Here is a 23,851-nt window from a genome sequence, read left to right as displayed (position 1 = left end):
ATCAGTAGAGGCAGGGGGCCTATTGGCACAAATTGACCTCTCTTTTATTTGCAATCTAGCCATATTTAGGAAGATTCACAGGGAGATCAAGTTCCTCTCTGACATGTTTCAAGCACCATCTCTTGATCGAGCTAGGACTGTAGACCTAATCCAGGCACTGCAGATTCCCATCCGTATCAAAATGCAGTTGGGAATCCTGTTTTCGATGAGCTTGGGCAAGACGGTGGATACTGCAAAACCCTGTAATGTTGCTGTTGATGCAGTTAAGAGAATGTTGCTGAGAAACACAGTGTGTCCAGCAATAATATAAACCCTGCTGGGTTGAGCCCTCTGTTTATATGTGATATGAATGGCTGGGAAAATGACCACTGTTAGTTCTCAAGTGATATAAATCGAGAAATGAACTGCCGTAGTTCAGTAAGAAAAAAGATGAAGAGTGCGGCTAACTGACTCCTTGACTCAGACAAAGCAGCACCATCAGTTAAGATTGGTGCCACATTGGATCAACCCTCATGTACATAGCCCAACCTGTCTCCGGTGGATGAGATGGAATAACTGTCACGTTGTATGAACAAACGTTGAACAGTAGGTGGCGATCTACGGCTCTTAGTTGAAATGCACCTACAGGTCAAACACCAGCAAAGAACATTCTGAGCATGCGCAGTTGAGGAACAGAGACGGAGCTGCGCATTTTGCAACATGTAGCTGTATTTGTTTGGTCAGCTGAGTGGCAGGCGGCGATCACAAGTCACCCGAAGAGATTTTTTTTTTTTAATCTTTAAAAAACAATTGGTCGATTTTTTGTCCCTGCAATAAAAGAGCTTTGCGCTGAAGTTGGTATTTGAGGTAATGAATTCTTTTCCCAGAAACTCATTTTGTCCTGAATGAATTGAGCAGCTTTAGGATTGCATAAACTTTAGTCACATTAGCTAGCCTGATGGCTGTCTTCGAGGCCAGACTTCAGAACATCTGAGGGATTTATTGGCGACTAACCTGACTGGTTATTTTTTTCTGAACCTCTGTGGAATCATTCTAAATTCTTAGTTTCAAATCCGAGAGGGAAAATCCCTCCATGGTAGACTTGCTTCACCCTTAGATAAAGGGTAACAAGTAGACAGTATTTCATCCTAAGTGCACAGAACAAAAGCAAAACATGTCTGTAGCAACTATAGTAGACGGTAGTATTCTTCCCCCTTTAAGCAGACTTTTGTTTTAATACAACAATACATTTTACTGTGGCAGAAACAGAAAAATAAGCAGATGCTTTTCTTCTACCTGATTATACTCTCTTGTTTATTCAGGTGCCAGCAATGGAAAACGGCAGTGGAGAGAAGCCAGAGGTTGAATCCTGTCCGATTCCTCAGACACAGCCGCTGTGCCGCTTCTTCTCCCAAGGACGACATTGCAATTTTGGGAAGAAATGCAAATTTCTGCACATAAGAAATGACGTCAAAGCTGCTGAGACGCCCAGCCACCTAGATGCTGCACCTTTAAATTCTCAGGGTGCTGGTGAACATGAGGGCCACAGGCCACCGCTCACTCACAACCCCAGGCTTGCCCCAAAGGCTGGCCGCCGCCCCTGCCGCTACTTTCTCTCAGGCCACTGCACCATGGAGGACAGGTGCCGCTTCTTGCATCCACCACAGTTGCCTCTTGTAGAGGACCCAACTGTTGCTGCGAGTCAAACGAGAAACACACCGAGGGCCCCTCCAGTGTCCCGCCCCTGTGGGCTCCAGGTAGTGAAGATGTGTGACATGACGGAGGACATGGCCAAGCAGCTGCGAGACACTGAGATCCAGCAGTTGAAGAAGCGTTTTCCCAAAGACAATCTGATTATTCAAGAGAGAAGTGATGGCAAAGTGACCTATTACAGGGCAGCTGTGGAGGCCACTGATCCAGATTGGGTAGCACTTCCACTTACCTTCTTTCACCTTAATCTCCTTGGAGTTTAGTGGGAAAATTCACTCGCACACGGTTTCTGTAAATAAAAAAGTACAGCTCAGGACTTCAATTCACTGAAATCTTGGCTTCAGTGAATTGATAGACTTGTTGATAGACAGCTAATAATTCTCACAGCCCTTTCAAAGAAAGCCATTGGTCATTTGAATTTGATGAAATAGTTTTTCACTATATGAAACCTGTTTGTTTTAAGGGAATGGGGGTGAGGCGGTACTTGTATCTGGCTTTTTTGTATATAATTTGAAACAAGCAATTGGAAAGTTGTGCCTCTTCTTTAAAATTCTTTGCTTTTCCAGTTGATGTCAGCATTTGGTTTATGTACCAGTTTACAGAGATGTAGACAGGAGTTGTTTTGCATCGCTATCTGTTGACTTTTCACTTGAACTTGCAGCCGTTCGATCTGAAAGAAATCGATATCATGGTGAGCTTCCCAGACAACTACCCCCAAGAGGTAAACACATGTATCTCTTGCAATGTGCTTTCTTTGATAAACTATACATCGAACGCCTGACACGGAATGAACAGTCCCTCATCACCCTGACATATGCCCCTTAGATTTTCACGTTGGATATACCACTGGACCAGGATCTGCCGCCAGTAATGGCAAAGTAAAAACCAATGCAGTTTATTGTAAAATGATTAAATCATTTGGGTTATTGGCACAAACCGTGTTTAAAGTCATTTCTTTAATTGTTTGGCTACACAGGCATGTACTGCAAGAATCTTTGCAGTGGCTTCAAGCTAAGCATGCAACCAATCAGCTGATGGGAAAGGTAGAGCTGCTTTTCCGACCTTTTCTTCGCTGGCTGGATCGCAGCATGGAGAGACTATTCACTGAAGGAGCCAGACAGGTAAGACTGCAACCTGTTGTAAACTGATTATATGTTCTCAGTTTGTGTGTATATATGTGTGTGTGTGTGTGTGTGTGTGTGTGTGTGTGTGTGTGTGTGTGTGTGTGTGTGTGTATATATATATCATTCATTTTCTTTGCTTGTTTTCTTTCCAGTTAAAAAAAGACATTGATGTAGAAAAAGCCGGACTGCAGTTTATACCATATCAGGAGCTCCAGGCGACAGCGTGTGAAAGTCTAGATGATACTGCTGCAGACACAGTCGAGGATACCTCCACTGCTCATGAAAACATGGAGGGTGTGGGGCCAGTGGAGACGGGGACGTTGGAGCAGCAGCAGGAGACTCTGGGGTGTGATGAAGGCCAGCCCCAAGAGGAAGCAAGTCATCTGGTAGAGAACATTAAGATCCGTGATCCCCGCAGAGGCACGGAGATGAAGCTGCTGGGACTGAGGCTGGGAGAAAACACAGCCACCGTAGTCGCCCATCAGATTACTGTTTGTCTGCAGTGTAACAGGTGTGGAAAACAAAAACAAACAAACACACAGTAATTGAGATTAGTTCCTTGCGTGTAAAACTGACTCCGTGCTGTATTTGTGCTGTCTACAGGTGTAAGGTAACTGCAGACCTGACGCTCACTGGAAGGACACCCTGCTCAGCTCTTTGTGAAAAGTGTAACGCAAACATAAATGCTGCATAAAGGCCCTGCGTGATCCATCATTACAGTGACGTCGTGGGATACTTGGATCTCCACAATGCTGCACCTGCGGACCTCGTACTTCAGGACTGTGAACTCACCGTTGGATGCCTCAGCTGCTCCCAAGAGGTTCCTGTGCAGGTGATGATGAACACTGAAATCCAATTAAAGATGGCTGAAATGCATCGTGAATAGCACTGACCTGCTCGGAAAATAACTTCTTTGTCTTTATTTTTCATCAGAGCGTTTTCTATGGACAAACAAAGGAGCTCAATTGTGAGCACTGCCACAGCAAACTTAGCATCCTGGCTGAGAGTACAAGATTCCAGTACATTCAGCCTCGCGCCTCGAGTAAAACAGGTCAGAGCATAACATTGGGTTTGTTTAGAAAATGGATCAGCAAAGGTTTAAGATCTTACAACCACGAAACTGCTCCAGCTGGCTGTCCAATCAATCTTGCATAAATTTATGTAAAAAGCTGCTCAGGAGAGGAAAAAAAACATTTGAGCATTAGCGATTTTGCATACTTAAACTCTTCAAGCAGAACAGGGAGGCCAACACAATGTGATTTTCCCACTTCTCGCATGTGCAGGTTCAAGTGGTGTTGATTACAAAACAATAAGAGATCCAGCTGTGCAAAAGGGAAAACCTCTGCCAGAAAAAGGAACATGCAAACATTACAAACAGAGCCATCGCTGGCTGAGGTATCTTCCTTAATTCTGAAATCCTTAAATGTCATTTAATATATTTGACAATGGGGCTTCACAAAATGCATGTTGAAGTATGTGAAGGGCTTAAACCCATGTTCCCAGGTTTCCCTGCTGTGGCCGGGCTTACCCATGTGACGTGTGCCACGATGAGAACCAGGACCACCCCATGGAGCTAGCCACCAGGATGATTTGTGGCTTCTGTGCCAAAGAACAGGTGGAGTATTTTACATTGCATTACATCATAGGCATGGACTTCATGCTATTATACCTTAGATCGCCAGCAAAAACATTAAGGAAAGAAAACCCTTCATTGGAGGCAACTTTGCATCTGAATGGGAGCAGTTTTTTTTAATTGTAATTCACACTGTTTGCTCTCGCAGCCGTACGGCAACGGAAAGCCTTGCATCTGTTGTGGGAGCATGATGACGAGAGGCGCACGGACCAGCCACTGGGAGGGAGGACTGGGATGTAGAAGCAAAGTCAAAATGAACAGGTACGTCTTCCTAATGACGCCAAGGTCCACATTAGTAGAGTTTATCCATTTACTGACACATTTCTTTCAGCGCCTAACAGGTTCTGTTTTCCTCTCTTTACAGAAACGATCGGCAAAAATATGCCAACAGCAACAAAACGGTTTCAAGGAAGGCAGCCAGCCAAAAGAAGTAATTAGTGAAAAAGTGTTGTGAACAGACAGTGATGCATGAACCATGAGGATTTCTGTCAAACTAATCTATTTTCACAATAAACCAACTTTTTTGAATCATTCATTGTGGGGGGGTGTTACTACTTTTATCTGATATTCAAGCCTTTTAAACCCTGTGAAGTTTTTTGGGGGTTTTTTTGCCTGAAAAACATTTCGATTTTGAATAAATTTCACTCCGTAACAACTCCACAACTGTGAAGTGAACAAGAGGTTAAAGTCTCAAGGCTGAGTTTGGCTTGTATTGGAGGACTTTGTGCTCACGTGGCTCATAAAGTAATAACAACAATGATTAACTTGTATTTCACATCAGACTTCACGATTTACGACAAAAAACGTAGTGGAAAAGAGACGGTGACTAAAGAAGAAAAGCGCGTTGATCATTTGACCAGATATCCTGGCAAAGGATCAGCACGTGGCAGCAATCTCCTCACCTTCGATGTGAACAAGACATGAGAACGGGTTGTCCAATTTTAGGAGAAATAAGAATAAGCCGAATGCTTTTTGCTGAGTGTTCGCCTGTACAACAGACTGAACTGGAAAATGCAACGCTGAGGCAGTCTACAAGAAGGGACAGAGCAGACGCCACCTCTTGAAGTAGCTTGGGTCCTTCATCATTTGCAGCAATATGTTGCATAGCCACTATAAGTCTGTGGCAGAGAAAGAAGTTTAATGTGCAGTCATGTGTTTGGGCATTATGTCACTGAAGGAAACTTAACAAATTGATCTGTGCTGGGGACGGTACAGCAGGTCATTCCTGCCCACAGCAATAATCTTTTACAAAGGTAAAGTGCCAGGAGATTATGTGCCCATGCATTGCCTCACTCCTTTTTCCATATCATTTTGTTATGTGATCCGCTGCAACAACATAGTTCCTTTCGGGACCATTGAAATACTTTTCAATTGCAGTTTTAATGTATTTTGATATTTCTGTATAAAATATCACAAGACCTGAAAGCAGATGAAGGGAACCCAATAAAACAGATGCGAAAGGAAGGTGTGTAATTTGCAGGATCGTAAAGGAATCCAAGGTATTTATAATTAGTTAAAAGCCTCCCTCACATTGATTAGTATTAAAGCCCACGTGTCCAACATCTTGGCCACTGCTCCTCAAAGTAGCATCGCTGCTTATGGTGAAATATTTTTCTTGGACAGAGGAGAACAAAGTAGAACATTTTGGTTTAGCTGAGAAGCATCATGTTTAGAGAAAGAAAAACACTTGACTGCCATCTTTAGAACCTTATCCCATCTGTTAAAAGTGGTGTTGGTATTTTCGTGGTCTGGGCCTGTACAGCTTACATAATTGATGGAACAATTCGTTCTACATCAGAGCATCTCTCTGTAAACCGACTCTTAAGACTCAGTGGGTCACGTTGAAAAGCAATGACTCTGAGCACACAAGTAGTTCTGCCAAAAAATGAACAAAGGGGGATAAATGTAATGTTTTACAATGTAATGTTTTTGGCCACTTCAAAGACTTGACTTTAATCCAACAGAAATGTTGCAGAAGGACATGAAGCAAACAGACTATTTTAGGAATTTCACCAAAATGGGGCCAAATAATGTGCCTAAATCCTCCAAGGTGATGTGGAGGACTAATCAGCAGTTACAAGTAACATTTGGCTTGATATTTTCTTATGTATTTATTACAATGGTCCGTTTAGGCAGTACTGAAAGTTATCTATGGGTGATAAAAATTCAAAGATGGACATAGAGCTCTGTCTGACCATTGTATAACCAATGAGCACAATGTTTTTGAAAATTCTTCTAAGGAATGCACTGCTAGAAAAAGCATTCTGACGGTTTTTGTCACGTCAATATTATTAGATTAGATTTAATTTCTCTACGTGAACATCTTCATTAACATTTAAGCAACAACCTGTCTGGTGATGCAACTTGTAGAGATACTGTGCAGCTGACATGCATTTACTGTACGTGAAACTTTTCTTATCTCAAGCCTTGGAGGGCGGATAAAAGCTAGTAGTCTGTTTGATTTGGAGCAAAGTCCCTTCAGCTGGACCCCACTATATAAAGGTGGACCGTGGTGCTGGATCTCGACCATAAGCCTTGTAGCAGCAGCCTCTAGTGGCCCCACACAGAGATGCTGAACATCAGTAAGCACTCTCAGCAGTCCCTGCCCTTAGGGGCCTCGGACTGTCTGCTGCAGCCACTCTGGGATTATTTGCTTTTTCACCACCTGCCTCTCATCTCGTCTCCTTTTTTTCCTGCCATTCTCGCTTTTTCCAGCTATGTCCTCTTTAGTTTACCTTTTGCTGCACTGGATCTCTTGGGAGAAAGGGTGCCTTTATTCCACCAATACAAGATCCAGCCAGACAGGCAGCCAACGCTGGGAATGATGGCTAAAAGTTTCATGACAGCTCTTTATAATCATATCGTCTTTGTTCTACCAGCTTTAATCATTGGCATGTTCATACTGCCTGCACCAGTGCTGCCACAGGATGCTCCCATGCTGTATGAGGTATTTATTGATGGACTGGCTGCTCTTCTCCTCTTTGACACACAGTACTACGTTTGGCACTTTATACACCATAAGCATCCACAGCTTTACCGCTGGGTTCATGCAATCCACCATGAGTACTTGGCACCGTTCTCGTGGTCTACTGAGCAGCTCAGTATTACCAAACTGATGACTGTAGGGTTCTGGAGCACCCTGGACCCAATTCTTCTGAAGTGTCATCCATTGACCACATGGTGCGTGACAGTTTTCAGTATTTGGATGTCTGTCGAGGACCACATAGGCTATGACCTGCCATGGACCCTGAACCGTCTGCTGCCCCTCGGTCTGCTGGGCGGTGCACCCGCTCACGACATGCACCACCAGAAGCCGAATAGTAACTATGCCCCCTTCTTTAGCCACTGGGACGAAATCTTTGGCACTGCCGTCACTTTGAGTAAAAAAAAAAGAACAAAAAACTATGAGAAAATAATAAGTGAAAAATACTGTTTTTAAAAGCTTGTCACAATTTTTCCTTGCACTCCTCTGAGGCACTGTTGTTATAGTGTGTTCTACTTGCTGCTTCCATGTTTGTATTCTTTATGCAGCTTTCTTATAAAACCTGACAGTAGAAATGTTCACTGCTTTTTATTCAATAAACACATATTTACACATCTGATGCGAGGAAAATGAATTTTCTAAAGAGCTGAGGTGTTTGGGAGTACACTTCCAATGGAGAAACGCCAGTTAAACTTGCAAGCAAAGCAAATGAAAAGCCTTGTTTCCTTTTTCTGATAATCCCCTTACGTAATACAAAATCTGCCCAAAGAGCTTCCCTCAGCAACATTTTATTTTCAATGAAATGTATAAGTAGCTTCTGTACAAGGACTTTATTGATCAAGCTTGTTGCTTTGGATTAAGGCTAACCCTCGCTTAAGAAGGGGCTGAGCTGCAAAGTCATGCTGAATTTGAGTGGAATTAAAGTAATACCAGCATAAATATCAGGGAATCTCAAAAAGGAGTCATGGAGACCAAAGTGTCTCGAAATTTAAAACATCCTACAGTAGGCTGAACTTGAAAGTCATCGTTGACCCTGAAAATAGCAGCTTCAAATAAATCTTATTCATAACTGAGATGCATTTCCCTCGATTTACATATAGCCCTTTCATATACACTCAGTCCAAAATGTTCTCTTCACCTCCAACATTTACCTTATTAAACATGTTAATCTGTATTTAACTCTATCAATACTCCGTCACATAATACGTGATGTAGCATCACTTGGGTTCCAGTGAGCAAAACATCGGTTAAAACTGATCTTTGTAAGATGCTAACTGGATATTTTCATCGCACTGATGAGTTCATTTGTGAACAATATATGATTTAGATCATTTCCCTGTTAGAATGAGGTGCTTTTGTTGTTTGCTTTGTTGCTTCTCACTGAAGAGAAACATTCAGAAACAGACAATAAGCCAAAACAAAACATATTTAAATCTATTTATTCGTCACAGGAAATAAACAAATCAAAAAAAAAAAAAAAAGCAGGGACCAACGCTTTTAACACTTCAATGAAGACTTTTATTTAAATACTGAACAAACATGTTGGAAATCTGCCCCGTGTTCTCGGTCGGATGCATTTTGCTGTAGCTGATGAACTGGCGTCGTAGTTTGCGCAGCTCCGCCATGTTGACGCTCCTGCTGAGCTCCACGTTAAACTTCAGGTTAAGGGGGTTCATTTGTTTTTGCAGTTAGCCAAGTTATTTGCCTCACTCAGAGCTTTTTCCGAGGCAACAGCTGACCCACACGATTTTCAAAGCTGTAGCGTTTCCTTTTAAAACTTTAAGGGGGACAACAGAACGCCACTGACGTCACTTTAAAACTCATATCAGGCACCCGTGATTGAATACACACCACACAGAACCTTACAGGCTTTTAAGTTGGCCTCTGCTTGCACCGATATGTTCAAAGGAGAAAAAAATCAAAGTGTTATTTCTTCTGAGAAGGTGCGACACCACACAGCTGCCACCAAGTTTGGTTTCTTCCACCCAGACATAACCCACAGCACTTTATAACAGACGAGACCTTTAACGATGCTTGGTTGCTATACCTTCAATGGGGTTTCGTATGATGGACACGCATCCCTCCTTTAAGTCTTTAATGTTGAGGCCTTTGCCTCTCATCTCAGAGCGAATGCGACTTCCTCTCGGAGGATGACGAGGAAATGAATAAACTCAGCGACAATTAATTGAGTCTGACCTCGTTCAAATGACCTGCTTATCATCAGAACTCGTCATAAAAAAAAAAAAGAAAACACAATTGATGGTGTTTAATGGTTTATGAAAAGGATATCTTTTCCGTAGCTCCTGGAACTGAGATCAGATCCCCGGGAACACTCGTCTTCTGAGCGTCAAAAATCGCCTAAAAACACATCACAATGAGAAGGTAAAAGACTCCTTGAGTGCACGTGAAGCACCAATGCAAGAAATCATGAAACATGTTGCAATTCAAGTTTCAGATATTTTCATATTACTGCCAGAGTTTCAGAGGAGTCAGAGCTTCTCTGCCACAATTACAACCTGAACGGTGACGTGAGTGGAATTCAGTAGAAAAGTGTGGTTTTGAGTTGGAAGCAGGCTTTATATACCTGCGTTCTCTTAAAGGGGAAGTTCGTTTTTTTTAAACCTGCACCTTATTTCTGGCATAAAATATGTTCATCTACTCACCAATAACAGTTTGGTGAAAGTATTTAGATTACTCGAGATCCGCCTATTTCCATATAACCGGAGAGAACAGGGCTTTGACAATACAGCCTCTAAATAAGGCATTATCTGCCTTTATTTCACCAATACTTTAAAACGAATGACTGAATGAACGCGTACTATTGCAAAGTCAGTTCATCGCTGCCGTGCTGTTGTTATTAGGGCCTTTCTACAGAGGCATCTAGTGGGATGACGTCATCGCCGCGCGCCGCTGCAGCACAGCCTACTTACTTCGTGCTCTGTGACAGACGGCTAACTTCACACAGAGTTCGCTTCTGCTAGTTTTGTGCAACATGGCAGGATATTTATCAGATTTTGATGACGTGGATGACGACTTTGAGTATGACTTTGAGTACGACGGAGTGAATGAACTGTGCTGGAGCAGCATGCGTCGATGACGTCATCCAACTAGACGCCTGTGTAGAAAGCCCCCAAAAACAACAACACGGCAGCTCTGAAAGTATTAAAGTATTGGTGAAATAAAGACAATAAATAAAGATAAGATATTCCCTTATTTAGAGGCTGTATTGTCAATGCCCTGTTCTCTCCCGTTATATGGATATACGCGGATCTCGAGTGACCTAAATAGCATCCAAAGGACACCGACTTTAACCAAACTGTTATCGGTGAATACGTGAACGTATTTTACGTCAGAAATAAGGTCCAGGTTTAAAAAAAAAAAAAGAACTTCCCCTTTAATGTTCACGGAGGAAAGTTCACACTATGGAGAGAAATGTTTCCACGGTTGAACAAATGCTTTCTGTCAACTTAAGTGGAAACCAAAAAAGAACCCACTCAAATTTTTTCTCTCCACAAATGACTCCTCAACCAATTATTTCTAATTTGCAAAATTTGAGTCTCTCTTCCTGAAACACATGTGACTGACAGAGGGGTTCCACCTAAAACAAATCACTGGAGAAGAATCTGAGCAGTTTATAGAGACACACGTATGAAGACTTACCATTAGCACATCTTGGGTGATCTTGTCCAACTCATACAAGAAGTTTGCAGAAGACAAAGGTTGCTGCAGAGAGAGAAAACAAATAAATCATCTCTATTATTATCAGCATCAGGACACACACTCAATTCAGTTTGCTTGTAGTGCACGTCCTTACGCTCTGCGTTGACTGGTTTGGTGGAGGAGCTTTTCTTTTAAAAAGTGCATCAGAAATGGCTTCGAGTGGAAGAGCTTCATCTTTCAGGACATTGAAGAGAGGGCTGTCCCATCTGTTCCTGGAGTCTGGAGCTTCAAATCTCTGGACTAATGCATCGAAGCTTCAGAAAACAAAAAGAACAAGGCAAGTTACAAAAAAACAAAAAAAAAGTATTTTCACAACGGCTCGCACTGAGCTGCTGAATGACATGCACCTATTCAGTGTGGATGCCTCTCACTCACACGTCCTGGCTGTACTGCTCAGCAGCAGCAGCTCTGTTCGCGTTCCACGATGAACTCTCTTCAGGCGATGTCAAACAAAGCACCTGCATCGTAGGGAACACGACATTTAGTGCTCGAGCTGTGAGAACAACGGTTTCCAAGAATAATTCTGACGGCCTTTTTTGGGCATACTTACCAGGCAGTGTGGTGTCTGTGCATGTTTGGTGAGACAGAACAGCTCATAGCGGTATCCTGTAAGGTATTTCAATTTAAACCTCAAACACAGCATCTGGTGCAGAATCGGCACCGTGCGGTGTTGCTGCTTTTACCTTTTATGTAATTTAATGAGTCCAAAATAACGATGTTGTCCTTGTTGACCTTCCTAGACAACAAACAGTTGAATCAGTCAAAGGTTGCGCGACAGTGCCATGCTGGTGTCTAGCACGGATGTGTAAAACCCACCTCTCTACCTCAGCTTTCAAAGATGCTCTGACATTTTTTTCCTTCTGAGAATCTGTAATGCATCCAACACAGTTAGATCACGCAGGGGGTTCAAAGTCTAGTGTAGGAAAGAGTTTCAAAGCGGTTTCTTTGGGGATTCCGATTTATCATATGGGACGATTACTGATAGGTCATGCAGAGTTTATAAGGTGCCCACTTGTATCCCAGTTGAGTCTCATCAGTTGAGGTTATCTTTCGAATATGAGCTCAAATCCAACATCTCAACACACTGTAACTCAAGTATGCAAGTTTCTCATTATATGAGGGTCTCATCATCTCCATCTACATGGTCTTCACTAGCAGAAAATGTTAACATGCCACAGCATCCAGATGTGATGAGAATGTACTGCAGACAGTGGCACGTCAAATCCAGTTCAAGTCACCATCCATTTAACGTCACCACAAACCTTGTTAAAGAGGCTAAAAGTAAATAGGAGACCGTCTCAAATGCCCTCGGCATGTAGCGTTTTTAAATGGTCGCACACAGAGAGAGACGCCAGCTTACACAGCTGATGGTTTTACTGAGTGACATGGCTCTGTTGAACAGGTAAGCTAACCTAGCTTCAGCTCGCGGAGGCGGGTGAACGACACAGCTAAATTACATAATAACATTTAAGAAGATTTTCCAGCAGGATAAGAAAGTTCTGCGGACGAAACAGTTACACAAAAAACACGTATGTAACTGAAGGAAGAGGCAGCTAGCTAAACTTGCCTGCGTAAACTCCGTTTCTATCAACACTTAGGGCTCCGTCTCCAACAATATGGACCTTTCGGTCAGTGCTTTCTTCAAAATGCGCCTTCAGTTCTTCTGCCCTTCGTGTTTTGCCACTACAGGGGTAACCACACACCACTATTAAGGGCATAATAAAGTCTTGCTACCACACAATCTAAGCTATGATGCTGCGAGACGCACGCTGCCACATTTACCCGGATATGATACGTGGTGCGGCCATCAGGTGGCGCCATAAACACCAAACTTCAAATATGTTCTGAAATGATATTTGAAGTACAAAGTGGAAAAAAATAAATAATACAAATAAAAAGCGAAATTCAGTCAAAATTAGCTTCTTTGCTCTTTTTATTAAATGAAAGGAAAAGTACACGTTAACTGACAAAACAAAAGTGAGAGAGGACAGACATGGTAGGGTAAACAAAACATCCCACAATGTCAAACCACATCACAAGTTAATTATTTTAAGACTTATTTTTCACAAAAAAAAAAAAAAAAACTCAAACTGCTCCAGTAGGATGTCCGATTGTTACAAATTTGGTGTAACAAGTGTTGTTCCTCAAGCAGGATTTCCTCCCGCTCTGCACGAATAGGAAAAATATGAGAGATGAACAGTTACCGACGAAACGTCAACACAAGCAATAATGATAATATCAATAGTGACGATAGACTGACATGTCCAGGGTCTGCTCTCGTTTTTGTTGTGCACTTTTCAGCATCCGAATGAGCAGCAGCAGCGACTGCTGGTCTTCCGCTTCGTTCAGAGGACTGACATCTCTAGCTTTAGATTCAGAAGGACCATTTGTATTTTCAAAGGCAGACTCCATGAAGGAACTATCCAGAACACTTTTCTTGCCCATGAAATGCCCTTTCAGAACAAAACACACAAACCCCACACGCAACTATTAAAAACTACTTTTCAGAAAAAAACAACAACATATTTTTGCCAGCACAGTGTTAGTTTTCTTACCTGTTGCCCAAAGATTCCCTCTTGGATTCACCTTGAGCTTTGAAATCTTATTTCTCAGCTCAGTTAGGTCGAGAGTCATTGAAGTCGTCATCGCAATATAAGAGAGAAGGATGAGCGAGGACAGCAAGCCTCCTTTGCAGATCTTTGTTGTCATAGTGCCTCTCGATGAATTAGCTGATTGTTAAATTAGATTTCTCTAATGTTCTCTTACTTTGGGTCCAAACACTTATACCGAAATAGGGTGGGCTTAATATTCTAATGGGATGAGGTCAGCCATCTGTGGTGGTTGCTTATTGGACGCATGACGCACGTTTTAAGTGCCTTGTGACGGCTGGAAGGTACGTGAGCTCACTTCAAAACCACAAGCTGTCACATCCAAATACCACGAAAACGCTTTGTGTCCGTCACACCCAGCGGGGTTTAACGCTTTTTTTCTGTTGCACACGACAAAAAGGCCGAGCAGACACGTAATTAAATGCACCAGTTTATTTGAAAGTACTTTGCGTAAACGTTAAACAGCAAGGCACGGGGGCCACTGCATGCTGAACAGATGTAATGGCTTAATAAAAGCTGGGGTTTCCATTTTCAATTGGTAACCTTATGTACACAAGATTATTTTCCCATACAAGTCCTTCCCATACATGGTATCAAAAAGTACAAATATCAGTTATCAAGCATTACAAAAGAGCAAATTGTGAACATTGTGAAACTCAGCCTCTTCGGGTAAAAAAAAAGGGCTGCAGTGTGCTGATTTAAGGATGCATACAGCACTTTCACAGAAAAGTTCACTTGTCAGATGAGTCAATATGACCATAAAGCCTTAATGTCGTTCCCAAAATAATTTATAAAATTTCATAATGCGGGATAATACACACTTTATAAACTCTGAATATATATATATATATATCTATATATGTATAGATACATTTTTTTTTTTAACATTGCACTGAGATTATCTGCAGCATCTCGTAGCCTTTGAAATGTTTAACAATCACTCCCATTTACCATTGGAGGTAGGAACCGTCATGTGGGCGGTTTGCTTCACCAATCAGAACACCGCAAGCGAGAAGCGTCCACCTGTCTAACAACCGATCCGACTGAAATCACTGTGTGTGAACCAGGCTGCGATTTGTAAAAAAAATCGTCTCGCTCATGTGTCGCTTATCCTCACTCCCTCACCTACTCTAGATCACCTAAGACTACGTACCCTGATTTGACACAACACTGACGTTCACTTGCCGGTAAAAAAACAAAACAACAAAAAACACTTCTGGCAATTTGAGGTATTTTCAATACTGCTGCAGCACAAATGCGATACCTCTGACATTTAAGAAAAACAAGATAAAAAGCCAAAAAAAAAAAAAAAAAAAAAAAAGAAAGAATCGGGAACATATTTACCAACGTATTATCAAACAGGTTTTCTAAACATAAAAAGCATTTTTAAAGGCATTATATAGCGTTCGTTCACAGTCTGACTTTAATACGCTCTCTTTCAAACCTGTATGTGGTTTCAGGGGACACTTCTTCAATCAAGTGTTCACCGTCTTGTGATTGCGAATGTATTCGCAAACGTTTTTGTATTGAACGCTAACAAAAACACCACATTTGAACCGCAAAGAGTTTGCAAACATAGTCATGGCGTAACATTACGAATCCGAATCCCCATTCAGGTCATGAGGGCGCGGCACAAAAATGTGAGAAAATGAAATCACCATTGATTCCAATGGTGAAAACCCATCACTTCACCTTCACACCGATCGATGCCGGACGTTAGAACTAACAGACATTCCTGAGCGTCCTGTCGAGGTGGATGGAGTTTAGGGGGGAAAAAGAAACAGAAAAGATATAATGCGAGTGCGTAATGTGATACCTGAAAGGTGCGATTATTACCAGCATGCAAGGTTAAATTAGGTAAATGAATAATAAATATTAAAATACTTTTCTTAATCAAATGTCACAGATCCGCTTGAATATACTGCACTGCCTTTCAATGGCAAAAACGCTCAAGCGGAAGACACCAAATCTTCATAGCACCTAAAAACACCAGAACACAAAAGTTACTGGATGTGACTACATTTCTGTGAGAAAGTGGGGCGCTGAACGGTTAATAACTGCGCCGATGTTAGAGGAGCACTGAAGTCTTTACACAGACTGGCAGAGGTTTGAAAATGAGAAGCTAGTCGTTATTGTGCATAGAAATATGAGGACAGCCTGTTACAGTTCATGTCCTTGAATCACAGAAGCGTTACACTTGACAAGTGGACCGAGCACATCTGAATGTGCGTCGTAACGTTTCTGGGAAGGTGCGTGCCGGGCTACAGGGAAGTTACGACGTAGCCTCCGTGTTGGTCTGATGTAGAAGCAAAAATCGTGCTCGACGCTCCGCTGAAAACCTTAAAGAGGGGCTGATGTGACTCTCACTCCTGGAGATTGACTACTTGTGTCCGAGTTAGTGCTCAGTGTGACATGACAGTCTCTGGTCGTAGCACAGTGAGGACTGCCTGACTCTTCTTGTGGTGAAGATTCAAATTCATTACCGCCAGCCTCTCCTGATCTACCTGATCGAACGTGCCGGTCCTTTCCACCAGCGCCTGCCTCCTTGCGCTCTCCTTCTTCTTCCTTTTTCTCCCTCCCCACAGGATCTTTGACCTTGTGCACGATAAAAAGATGTCTACTGAGAGACAGCAGAGATGTGAAACACAGGCCACAGCGAAGGCACTGGGGAGTGTTTTCATCCGATTTATGCTGAGGTATATGCTGCTGGAACTGTGTCCGGTCATCTGTGATGAAACCGCACTTTGAACAGCGGAACTGAGTTTTGAGACGTTTCGCTGAAGGAGCCTCGAGACCAGCGGGATCCTGGCGGTCGGCCTGCGCGCCCATAGCAGGTGGCGCCGAGACAAATCCCTGAAAATCACAGTCACACAAGTTAAATGCTGAACAGTAAGTTGTTACTGTAATTTGTAGTTTTTTTATTAGTTTTCTTTTAAGAAAGACAAATAGCCACCTTGCCCAAAGACTTTTTGTATTCCTGGATGGATGTTTTGGGCATTTGACCAAGATCGGGGTTTTTAATGCCGTGCATAAGACTTATGTGGTTCTTCAACATCACACTCGTTGTGAAAGTTGTCTTGGTATTCGTGCAATACCTAGAGCGTAGAGGAAAACATCCAATTAGTATGTATTACTGTGACAGGAGTGACGTGTTCACGTTTAGGTTTTTCCAAACTTACCAACAAGTGTAAATTCTCCTCTTCCCATCGTGGTCGCTGCGAATGTGTCTTCTCAGACTGGTTGCGGAGTTGAACGACTGCTCACAGTGCCGGCAGGGATACTTTCTCATCGACTGTTGACAGAAAAGTTCAAAATGAAAATCTAAACAAAAGATGAAAAAAAAAAAAGTCTGATGGAACAAGGAGGGCTGGGTGGATTTATTTGTCTAATGAGCTAATCATCTACAAACAAGTAGCTATCGTAAATGTATGGCACTTATGACTGATCAATTACAACGACAACAAATAGTCTGGTTCGATATCAAAGATTCATGTTTCATTAAAGGCCAAACTGAAGCTGAGGCCAATTATAGTGCAGGGATTATGCTGTGGACCAGTGTGTCGGAGGTCACATTAACTAAAGAACTGACTGATTTCTTTAAATTCATTCTGTGATTTCAAACATTCACAGGACTCTTTGTGAGCTGTCCATCATTTTGACAGTTTAGAATGTGGTTGCGACTGTCTGTGATTTCATTTCATTCACAACAATAACGTCAATAACCACATGTGGACCGGCTGCTGTAACGCTGTCCAGCCGCAGACAAGCATGCATTACCAATTAGCTGCAGTTTAATTGATTGCATAGACACTTGCCCCGCGTTTAACGGACTCCAACGATCACATCCTCAGGGTACATTTTATCATAACGCTTGTAAAATGTCACGGGCGGCTGAGCGTTTGCAGGTCTCTTGTTGATAAGGGGTTCAAAAAGAGGGACTCGTGTGCTTTGAGGATGAGGGACAGGCACATGTCTATAAAGTTTACCAGCCAGCAGCGGCAGCAAAGAGGATGATTGGGATTATTGGGTTGCGTAGGAGCAGAGTTTCCAGAGGCTGAGGAAAGAAAGCGGCGCGATATTCGTAGGAAACCGAAACCAGCGATGGAGAGCGCACGGTGACGCAGAATTCAGCAGTGAATGATCACGAAAATAATGATGGTGGTTGGAAAACAGGGTGGAAATACATCATTCTAAATAAAGAAGATCCAAATGATGATTTTTCCTCATTTACTTATTTCCGTGAATGTTTCCCAATTCATTTTCTTATTCTTTTAGGTGTGTTCTTTTTTTTCTCCCCTGCAACATATTTGTGTGCAGCTTTTGCGACACGTTTCGGTCCCACACACACTGGCGGGAGGATTCAGTACCTTTCCGTGTTTGACCTTCACGTGAGAAACGTAGGATTCTCGTTCAGAGAACCACTGCAGACACTCGCCGCATGTCCAGCCGCTGGGCTTCGCGCGAGGCCTGCTGGTCTGCTCGGACCTTTTTCTGGCGCCATCTGCGTTTTTACAAGGGTCGTGATTCTTCTGCCGTTGGACAGAAGGAGAATCCGGGTGACAGTCAGCCTTGTCTTTTTCTTTAGTGTCCTTTTCTTTCTCTGCTGCAATGTTTCCTGTGTGCACAAGCTGCAAAACATGAAGGGAAAGGGGGAAAAAATATGTAAGATTAGAAGAATCGTATCCTATGTAACCAAGAGGATCCTTTTCAGGAAGTTTGTTGTTTTTTAAACTGACAAACTAACAAAACAATTCCTCATATGACATAAATTCTTGGCTAACCTTGAAGTGCTGCATTAACAGCCGCTTTTGTGGAAAGACCGAGTTGCATTCCGGACACTTAAACACACATGTAACCCGCTTGTTGGCGTTCTGATGGAAATGTTGAAAAAATAGCTGCTTTTTCTTAAAAACTGCCTCGCACGAACACTTAAAGAGTAACCTGCAAAAGGAAGAGAGCAACAGATCAGAAACAACGAAACAAAAGTAACCAAAAGACTTTCTCGCGGGTCACGGGGCGTCAACTCACTGAGGCGACTGTTTCGCAGCGCTGTGTTTGTTTTTCGAGTGCACTTCAAAGCTGTCAGAGGTCTTGAAGGCAACTGGGCAGACGGTGCACTTGTAAAAGACTTCGCAGTGTTTCTCCTCGACGTGAGACTTTTGCCCTTGTAGGGTTCTGAACACCATATCACAGTGCAGACATCTGGGAGAAAAGGAAACAAAATGCCATTTAATTGTTACGCTAACCTGTAAACTGTGAGGATCAGCACGGCCCGCCTGCTTTATCTCGATCCCTTACTTGTACCAAGCCTTGCGGGCGTAATGCAGACAGTTTTCCCTGACGTGCTTCTGTATTTCTGCAGAACGACACAGGGCGCCGCACTCGGGACAGCAGAAAGGGGACTTGTGTGCATGGATGCGCTGGTGGGCTCTGAAGCTGCATTTGTTGGGCAACAACATTGAGCAGACTTTACAAATCTGTTGTGATAGAAGAAAAGAAGAGAGAAGTCCAACGAGGAAAAATGTGAAACAGGAAGTAACTGTCAAAATTGAACATACAAACAAGTGAGGAGCCATAAGCTGGTACAGCTGATTCACCAAAGCAACAGACCTCACGTGTTGTTTGGAAATGATCAACAACAGATAAGCAAGCTGCTCGATTGAGCTGGGCAATGTAGTCCTTCATTACGTTAATAATAATAACAGGCAGAGTATTTTGTATAGAAGTTAGGTTAGTTCGATCATTTTAATGTTACTTTTACATTTTAACAAAACATCCACTCACCAGTCCTTCCACGTCTTCCGACAGCTTCTGGTAGTGGCCTGCCAGCGCTTTGTGGTCGGCTAACTGCTTGTTACACTCCACACAAACGAGTCTGTGCCGAATGACACTGTCTGGATATAAGGGGAGGACGGGCTCGCTTTTAGGTGTGAACAATGGCGAGCTGTAGGAGCTGGCGTTTACTGGCTCCGAACCCAGAGGTACAAACATGTTCTCCTCTGATATGGGTTTCAAATGGAGTTGCGTGCACTGCATCACCATGCCGCCGTTTTTGTGCTCGCGCGCATGTGCCAACAAGGCACACTTGTTGAAGAACACCAAGGTTTTTGCACAGTGTGTACATCCTACTTCTATGTGAACGCTCCTCCTGCTGTAATGATACGCGAGACTCCTCTCGACCCCAAAGGAGTCTCCACACTCGAGGCAGCAGTAGCCGTGCGGCGGAAGGTTTATCTGGCTCTCTGGAGGGGGATTCAAGTTGGGCACATATGTAGGGACAGGGTTTGCATTATTCAATAGTCTGTTTAGGGTTCCTGCAGCTGTGTTTGGGATAGATGTACGTGGGAAAGGGTTGGGTGTTTTGACCTGATGCACCAAGGGGACCGTGCTGCACACAGTAGAGGAAAGTGTGTGCTGGCCCTGCTGATGGGAGGTGGACCGAGCACTTACTGAAGCAGCAACACTGTGAGGAACCAGGTTTAGACTCGCTAAGTGCACTGCTTTTGGAAGAAAGTTTGTGTTAGTCGCAGGACCCGTTCTTGATGATGCTCTCTTTGGTTTCCGACCCTGATGTGCAGAAGATCTTTTCACGTGGCCGCTAGTGTTACGGAATATTGTTGTAGATTTCCTTCCTTCCTCAGAGTTCACCTCGGACTTTCTGTGTAAAACCTTCGGCGAAGAGGTGTTAGCTGGGTGGATTTTAGTCTGTCTCCCAACAACGTAATTGCCACTTTGAGACTGATGAGGAGACACATTGCAGTAAGAATCTTCACTTATCATACTCTGTGATGGAGAAGATTCATAAGCAGAGTGAAGTTCATCTGTTTCTGAGTCAGGTAGCACACTGGTGACCGTGCGCTTGATCTGTCCAGACGTGGTTTTAATTGTCTTTATTCTGACCCTGGGTATAGCTGGGGGTGACCCAGACACAACTGCTGGAGATGCTTTCCCACTGCTATCACTGCAGATGCTCATGGGGCTATCAGAGGGTTTTGTTAACTGTTTCACTGTTTCAAGTGGACTTTTGGGGCTTCTTGGGGATATGGGCACCTTTGGGCTTGCTTTTATGCAATCATTCTGAACTGCCAAGGACTCTCTGGGATTATTCTGCTCACTGGGATCTTTTCTTGAATTCAGAGCAACCAGAGCCTCAAGACAAGGGGACAACTTAGATGTCTGAGATGTGACAGGCGGATAAGATGCAGAAGCATCCATTTTGTTCCCTGAATTGCAGTTGGTCTCAATAAAGTTCTGGTTACCATTTGGAGGGAGAAATGTGCTGCTTTCTCTCGATGTTTTCTCAATTTCATTACTGACACAGATGTTAGAGGGCTCCTCACTGCGGCCATTATTATTTCTACTCCCTTGAGTGTCCTTGTGATAGCTGTCGAACAAGCAAAGTTCCATTTGGTTTTGATTGTCTGGGACAGAAGGTTCCACCAGTACCGGAACTGTAGGAAAACTGGGTCTCTCTTGTTTTGAAAGCGTTTCATCTCTACTACACAGACTGCCCTCGGAATCAGAACTGGACACAGGACTAAAAGGTGAATGCGAGTGGGAAAATACTGGTGTTCCATCAGGTTTGTGCTGAACAGGAGCCTCTCCAGGTAGCTCTCTTGAACTCTCCCCATTCAAGGCAGACTCAAATGATTTGGAAAAGCCAGTGCTGCTCGACTCCGCAGGATCAATCTCCTGTCCCCTGAATCCATTCTGCAATGCTGGTTCTGAGTGCAGCCTGTCACCGAAATCTTCCAACGACTCCTGCCGACTTGTGTTTTTGACTATAACACTAACAACAGGGATATCTGCTGTTGTGACAGCTTGGTTGCTCAATAAGCTGTCATCCAGACACATCTCTGTGTGTTTCAGCTGATTTTCTGTTTCTTCATGGTTCCCCTGGATAGGCTCCTTGGCATCCAGTCCTGTGGCATCTGGGATATCAAAGGCTGCCAGAAGATCATCAAAATCTGGGGTTTTCATGTCACCCATGGCTGCATATTCTCATAAACCTAAAAAAAACACATTCAGAATATATATATATATATACTATATGTATACAGCATGGTCAACATCTAGTTCAACTTCACACTGTTTCTTATGGTCGCAGCTTGAAGAACAGTTGATACAAGATAGTTATTGAACAACTTTAGTTATCTAGTTGGAAAACGTCTTCAATACTAATATTAGCTTTAGCTAACATGCTAAGCATACGTAAAGATGTTGTGGGTCTCAGCTAACCTTTCTACTTTGTAGCAAAGCATGCATCAACATTAAAAGCAGGTAACGCAACATTTAATACAGACTTTTAGGCTGCTTTTATTGTCTAATATCAATCTATCCACTAGCCGAAAATTGTCTGAGTAGCTAACACAGGAGCCAGCTAACATTACAGCCACACATATCGGAGCCAAGACAAGTTAGCAAGCTATCTTAGCAACATGCTACTACACAAATAATTTAGCTGAGCGGCTAAAATCGGAACTTATTGATGCACATAACTCTTACCATTTGATCCAATAATGTTTAATGCTCTAATAAATTAGTTTTACAGCTACTTAACCGTGGGCGCTAAGTGCTCACCAGTTAGATTGAGCTGCTTTAGGGTTTCATAGCTAACCTAGGCTAAAAGCTATGCTAAAAGCTACTAACGTCAACTTGGTTTTCCTTTTCCTGTACTTGGTAATGCAAGCCCTCAGCGCTGTCTTACAGACCAGAGGCACTGACAGTGACTGTTTAATGGGTCGAAAGACTAAAAATTGTTTAGCAAGCAGTCATCATGAGTAGGCTGGAAATGCTTCATGTTAATCAAGTTCAAATTTATATACAATGCACATCTACCATTGAATTGACAGCTTTAAGAATCCTTGGGGATAATTGGCACTAGGCCTACCACCATTCTACATTGTCTGAAATACCTAGTGTAAGCCTATTCTTTTTTTTTTTTTAATTAATCTGTCGAAGAACTTACACGTCCAGTGTGGTGGATGACTATAAATCTGATCAGAACTAAACCACAATTCTGTGATAACCTGTCCAAAAACTAATCACTGTACTATATAACTAAATGACCATTATATTGGACACTGTCCAGTCAAAATTAAATGAAATTCAGAAATTCACTTCCAAAATAAACTTATAAAGGCTCTTCACAACTCAAAGTCATGATGTAGCATTTAAATATGGATTCAAATGTTGTGCGCAATCAAAATAAGCTTTTATAGCAGCAACCTCAAATCCTATTTGGCAGTCACTAATGAAGTTGATTGTTCTCACTTATTATTACATATATTTATTGACGCAATTAAAGAACACCAGGCCAGAGCTCTACAGTTTATTCAACATTATTATTATTTAACAGTCTGGATGCTTTCTGAATTACTGGCATCGTGGACAAAGATAAGATGATAAGGGTTCTTCCTCTGTTTGTTTTTTAATGTTCTGGATTCCCTGGTAATCAGTATTGATAATCAATTGAATTCCCTCGTAAAATAAAGAGGAAACAGTAATTTTTAGTAGTAAGTTTTACGATGTGAATGGTCATGGTTCCTTATGTAATCTTGATCTCAGCGTAGTTTCTTTGTACTAATTTACATTTCATGGGCTACATAAGGGCAACTGTTGTACAATATGAGCTAAACTTTTGTCAGTATCTGTAAAAGAGCTGTTCAGTTTTACAAGTTCTATTCAATAAGGAGTGACAGGTTCACTTTTAGAACTTCTTGATCAGTTATGACAACAGAAACCTTTTTATCTGGATATAACCTATAGCTATTTTTTTAACAACCTGCAAGATATTACTGAGGGAATAAATCATTCTCTTGATTAAATTCGTGCTAATACAAACGAAAAAAATAAATTTAATTTCTCAAAAATTCAAGCTAAGTTTGCGGACACATAAGCATATAGCTTACAAGCTTTGGTATCAGATAGGGAAACCAGAGAGAAAAGATAACCGACTGCAGCAATGAAGTAAAAGGATTAAAGAAATATTACATGTTGACTTTGGTCATTTAGATTCAAGAGATTAAAGAAGTTTATTGTCATATACAAAGCAGTGGTTATACTGGGAAAAAAGATTTTTACTTTGCAAGTT

The 23,851-nt window shown here is 42.4% G+C and overlaps 4 protein-coding genes across 4 annotated transcripts; 2 read left to right on the top strand and 2 right to left on the bottom strand.

Annotated features, from left to right (window-relative positions):
* The first annotated feature begins 672 nt into the window (after window positions 1–672).
* On the top strand, window positions 673–4,979 carry LOC142384681 (uncharacterized). The gene is made up of 12 exons (XM_075470983.1): window positions 673–846; window positions 1,302–1,904; window positions 2,351–2,410; window positions 2,515–2,567; window positions 2,666–2,810; window positions 2,966–3,324; window positions 3,417–3,645; window positions 3,747–3,864; window positions 4,097–4,208; window positions 4,317–4,428; window positions 4,595–4,707; window positions 4,811–4,979. Exons 2-7 carry the CDS (start codon window positions 1,311–1,313, stop codon window positions 3,505–3,507), a joined length of 1,302 nt encoding a protein of 433 aa, XP_075327098.1. The 5' UTR covers window positions 673–846; window positions 1,302–1,310; the 3' UTR covers window positions 3,508–3,645; window positions 3,747–3,864; window positions 4,097–4,208; window positions 4,317–4,428; window positions 4,595–4,707; window positions 4,811–4,979.
* A 2,036-nt stretch (window positions 4,980–7,015) lies between these two features.
* Window positions 7,016–7,885, top strand: ch25hl1.1 (cholesterol 25-hydroxylase like 1, tandem duplicate 1). Its single transcript, XM_075471169.1, has one exon. It carries the CDS (start codon window positions 7,016–7,018, stop codon window positions 7,883–7,885), a length of 870 nt encoding a protein of 289 aa, XP_075327284.1.
* Window positions 7,886–8,924: 1,039 nt separating this feature from the next.
* On the bottom strand, window positions 8,925–12,938 carry kti12 (KTI12 chromatin associated homolog). Its single transcript, XM_075469862.1, has 9 exons — window positions 12,717–12,938; window positions 11,966–12,017; window positions 11,833–11,885; window positions 11,700–11,755; window positions 11,525–11,607; window positions 11,244–11,403; window positions 11,090–11,152; window positions 9,719–9,787; window positions 8,925–9,078 (listed from the first exon to the last, which is right to left on the bottom strand). Exons 1-9 carry the CDS (start codon window positions 12,865–12,867, stop codon window positions 8,935–8,937), a joined length of 831 nt encoding a protein of 276 aa, XP_075325977.1. The 5' UTR covers window positions 12,868–12,938; the 3' UTR covers window positions 8,925–8,934.
* A 1,234-nt stretch (window positions 12,939–14,172) lies between these two features.
* znf592 (zinc finger protein 592) lies at window positions 14,173–22,385 on the bottom strand. Its single transcript, XM_075469845.1, has 9 exons — window positions 22,264–22,385; window positions 19,543–21,767; window positions 19,057–19,235; window positions 18,787–18,960; window positions 18,540–18,699; window positions 18,126–18,386; window positions 16,938–17,050; window positions 16,712–16,853; window positions 14,173–16,611 (listed from the first exon to the last, which is right to left on the bottom strand). Exons 2-9 carry the CDS (start codon window positions 21,745–21,747, stop codon window positions 16,099–16,101), a joined length of 3,747 nt encoding a protein of 1,248 aa, XP_075325960.1. The 5' UTR covers window positions 21,748–21,767; window positions 22,264–22,385; the 3' UTR covers window positions 14,173–16,098.
* Between the last annotated feature and the right edge of the window lie 1,466 nt (window positions 22,386–23,851).

The sequence above is a fragment of the Odontesthes bonariensis genome, chromosome 7, assembly GCF_027942865.1.
Source record: "Odontesthes bonariensis isolate fOdoBon6 chromosome 7, fOdoBon6.hap1, whole genome shotgun sequence".
NCBI lineage: Eukaryota > Metazoa > Chordata > Actinopteri > Atheriniformes > Atherinopsidae > Odontesthes > Odontesthes bonariensis.
The sequence above is the reverse complement of the archived record's forward strand: the minus strand, read 5'-3'. Positions and strand labels throughout refer to the sequence as shown.

Excerpts from the sequence above, each read along its gene's own strand:
- LOC142384681 (XM_075470983.1), top strand. The coding sequence starts at position 1,311 with ATGGAAAACGGCAGTGGAGAGAAGCCAGAGGTTGAATCCTGTCCGATT. Across the intron at positions 2,568-2,665 it reads CTGCCGCCAGTAATGGCAAA|GCATGTACTGCAAGAATCTT; the intron begins GTAAAAACCAAT and ends TTGGCTACACAG. Across the intron at positions 3,325-3,416 it reads GTTTGTCTGCAGTGTAACAG|GTGTAAGGTAACTGCAGACC; the intron begins GTGTGGAAAACA and ends TGCTGTCTACAG.
- ch25hl1.1 (XM_075471169.1), top strand. The coding sequence starts at position 7,016 with ATGCTGAACATCAGTAAGCACTCTCAGCAGTCCCTGCCCTTAGGGGCC.
- kti12 (XM_075469862.1), bottom strand. The coding sequence starts at position 12,867 with ATGCCCTTAATAGTGGTGTGTGGTTACCCCTGTAGTGGCAAAACACGA. Across the intron at positions 11,886-11,965 it reads TTGAAAGCTGAGGTAGAGAG|GAAGGTCAACAAGGACAACA; the intron begins GTGGGTTTTACA and ends TTTGTTGTCTAG. Across the intron at positions 11,404-11,524 it reads GAGCAGTACAGCCAGGACGT|CTTCGATGCATTAGTCCAGA; the intron begins GTGAGTGAGAGG and ends TGTTTTCTGAAG.
- znf592 (XM_075469845.1), bottom strand. The coding sequence starts at position 21,747 with ATGGGTGACATGAAAACCCCAGATTTTGATGATCTTCTGGCAGCCTTT. Across the intron at positions 18,961-19,056 it reads GCCCGCAAGGCTTGGTACAA|ATGTCTGCACTGTGATATGG; the intron begins GTAAGGGATCGA and ends CTTTTCTCCCAG. Across the intron at positions 16,612-16,711 it reads ACAAAAAGTCTTTGGGCAAG|GGATTTGTCTCGGCGCCACC; the intron begins GTGGCTATTTGT and ends TGTGATTTTCAG.